The 2,120-nt window shown below is 37.1% G+C and overlaps 1 protein-coding gene across 1 annotated transcript; it reads right to left on the reverse strand.

Moving 5' to 3' along the window:
• Positions 1-1,762, reverse strand: LOC133297567 (dof zinc finger protein DOF3.1-like). The gene has a single exon (XM_061496735.1). The coding sequence runs from the start codon at positions 1,217-1,219 to the stop codon at positions 551-553; it is 669 nt and encodes a 222-aa protein (XP_061352719.1). The 5' UTR covers positions 1,220-1,762; the 3' UTR covers positions 1-550.
• Between the last annotated feature and the right edge of the window lie 358 nt (positions 1,763-2,120).

The raw sequence follows: 2,120 nt of genomic DNA on the forward strand, positions 1-2,120 counted from the left end.
TCTCCATTGATTAGACACACAATAAAACTTCAAATAGTACACTTTTGGATTTCCAAATTCAACTTATCCTCCCTTCGTTCTCCCAAATATCTAACGAAAAAAGCAACTTATCAAGTAGACACTTCCATACATACAGTCATGAATGCTTGAAAAGTTGAATAAACAACATATACCAAATTCCATGTATAAGATACATATATATATAGATTAAATTAAAATCCCCAAGTCAAGGCATCACCTCATCTACGTGATGAAGGCAGTCACTATAACATCTTACATATCCCTCCATACTCTTTTCTACCATTGATAAAATTGAAGAACACCAACCGCACACATGTAAAAAAAAATAAAGACTTACCTAAAGGATGCTATTATAGTAGCCTTCTGGTTTGTGATCCACCGTAGCATGATATCAATAGGCTTTAGCTAGTTATATAATTATTTTCACAACCTTCATGTCTAAGTATACAGATCAAAATAATCAGCATAATTGGAAAGGTGGATTCAGCCAAAAAGATTCAATTTTTTCATCAGTTTTTTGTCTTTGGTTCTACTGAAAACTTGACCCAGGAGTGTATATTGCAAGGTTAGACCACTCATTGCTACCATTCCAACAGCTTGAATCACCATTTTGCATACTCAGAAATCTCTCTGCATTGCCATTGCTCTGCATCTCCGACCCGGGATTCCTACCCGAATCCGGATTCACCAGTGGACCAGAACTTGCATTCTCCCCAAAGTCTTGCATTTGAACCATTTTTAGATTTGACCCAGTTGAATTCAGACCCTCCAAGAGGCTCCCCAAATGCCCATTTGATGCCAGAAGGGAACTGAAACTCCCACCAAAATTTAGCACCCTTCGGTCCTGATCAACCGGGTTGGAGTAAATCCGGGTCGGGTCAGATTCTGGAGCAGGAGCCTGGACTGCAGAGGATGTAGAAGAAACTGATGGTGATGGAGAAGATGATGCAGAGGGTTTGTAGTTGCTGGATGATCGTTTTGTATTCTTTCTGCTTCCACCACCAACTGGGATGTTTCTCAAAGAACCTCCTTTGGTCCAATACCTTTTGCAATTCTTGCAAAAATGGCGTGGCTGTGAGAGGTTGTAGTTGTTGTAGTAGCAGAATTTGGTGTTTGTTGATTCACAACGTGGGCATTTAAGTTGTTCTTGTTCAGGAAACTGGGGTTTCATAGGTTGAAATGCCGTTGGGACTTGCATTCTCTCCTATGCCTTAAAGAACTTCAGTTTTTATTAAGCACTTTCTGTCACCGTGGAAAGGTTTGATCAGTTTGACAACAAAGTTCAAACCTTTCAAGGGATTGAATTTGAGGTTGAGGGCAAGTTTGTTGGGAAGAGAAACAATCAAGTCCAAAAAAAGGTACAGCTACAACTAAGCAAAGAAGTGGAAAGAAGACAAAAAAAAAAAAAAAGGTAGGATATTTATTCAGACCCTGAAGTGGGTTTTCAGTATAACAAACCAAAATCCACATAAACTGATAAAAGTTTTCTACCTAAGAAGCAATTGCACAGAGTAGTTTCAAGATATATAAGCTCAAAGAGACAAGAAAGTTACATGCTCTGATATGGATATAAGTGCAAAAGTAAAGTGATTGATGATTGAACTTGGAACTTCCCTTGTTTGTTCTTGGATTTCTATGGATGGAGGAAACTGGATGAAAAAGCACACAGATTTAACTGGGTTCAGAAGAAGACAAACAATATTCGAGGAAAAGAAAAGCTTGATGGAGAGAGATGATTTATCAGTTTGTCCGCGTAAGTGTGACGAGTGACGACTACCACAGCCTTGAAATAGAAAGAGAATGCCAGAAGCATCGGGCTTGAATCTTGAGCTTTTTTTTTTTTGTTGAAATTTTTTTTAATCAAGAATAACGATATCTGATCAATTTTCTTAAAGAAATTAATAAGCTAGTTTTAATAAAAAAGACTTATCTTATATGTAAAATAATAAAACATTATCGTTACATATTATTTGTAAATAACTATCTTTATTTTAGTAGTCAACGAACGAGTCCATGACCGAAGGACAACAATAATGTGTAATAGCTGCCATTGATTGAACATCCAGTAACAGAACTGTACTGGAGAGGTAATAATTAAA

This window comes from Gastrolobium bilobum, unplaced genomic scaffold (assembly GCF_033153095.1).
Source record: "Gastrolobium bilobum isolate Gb01-03AN ecotype WA unplaced genomic scaffold, APGP_CSIRO_Gbil_v1 utg2745, whole genome shotgun sequence".
NCBI lineage: Eukaryota > Viridiplantae > Streptophyta > Magnoliopsida > Fabales > Fabaceae > Gastrolobium > Gastrolobium bilobum.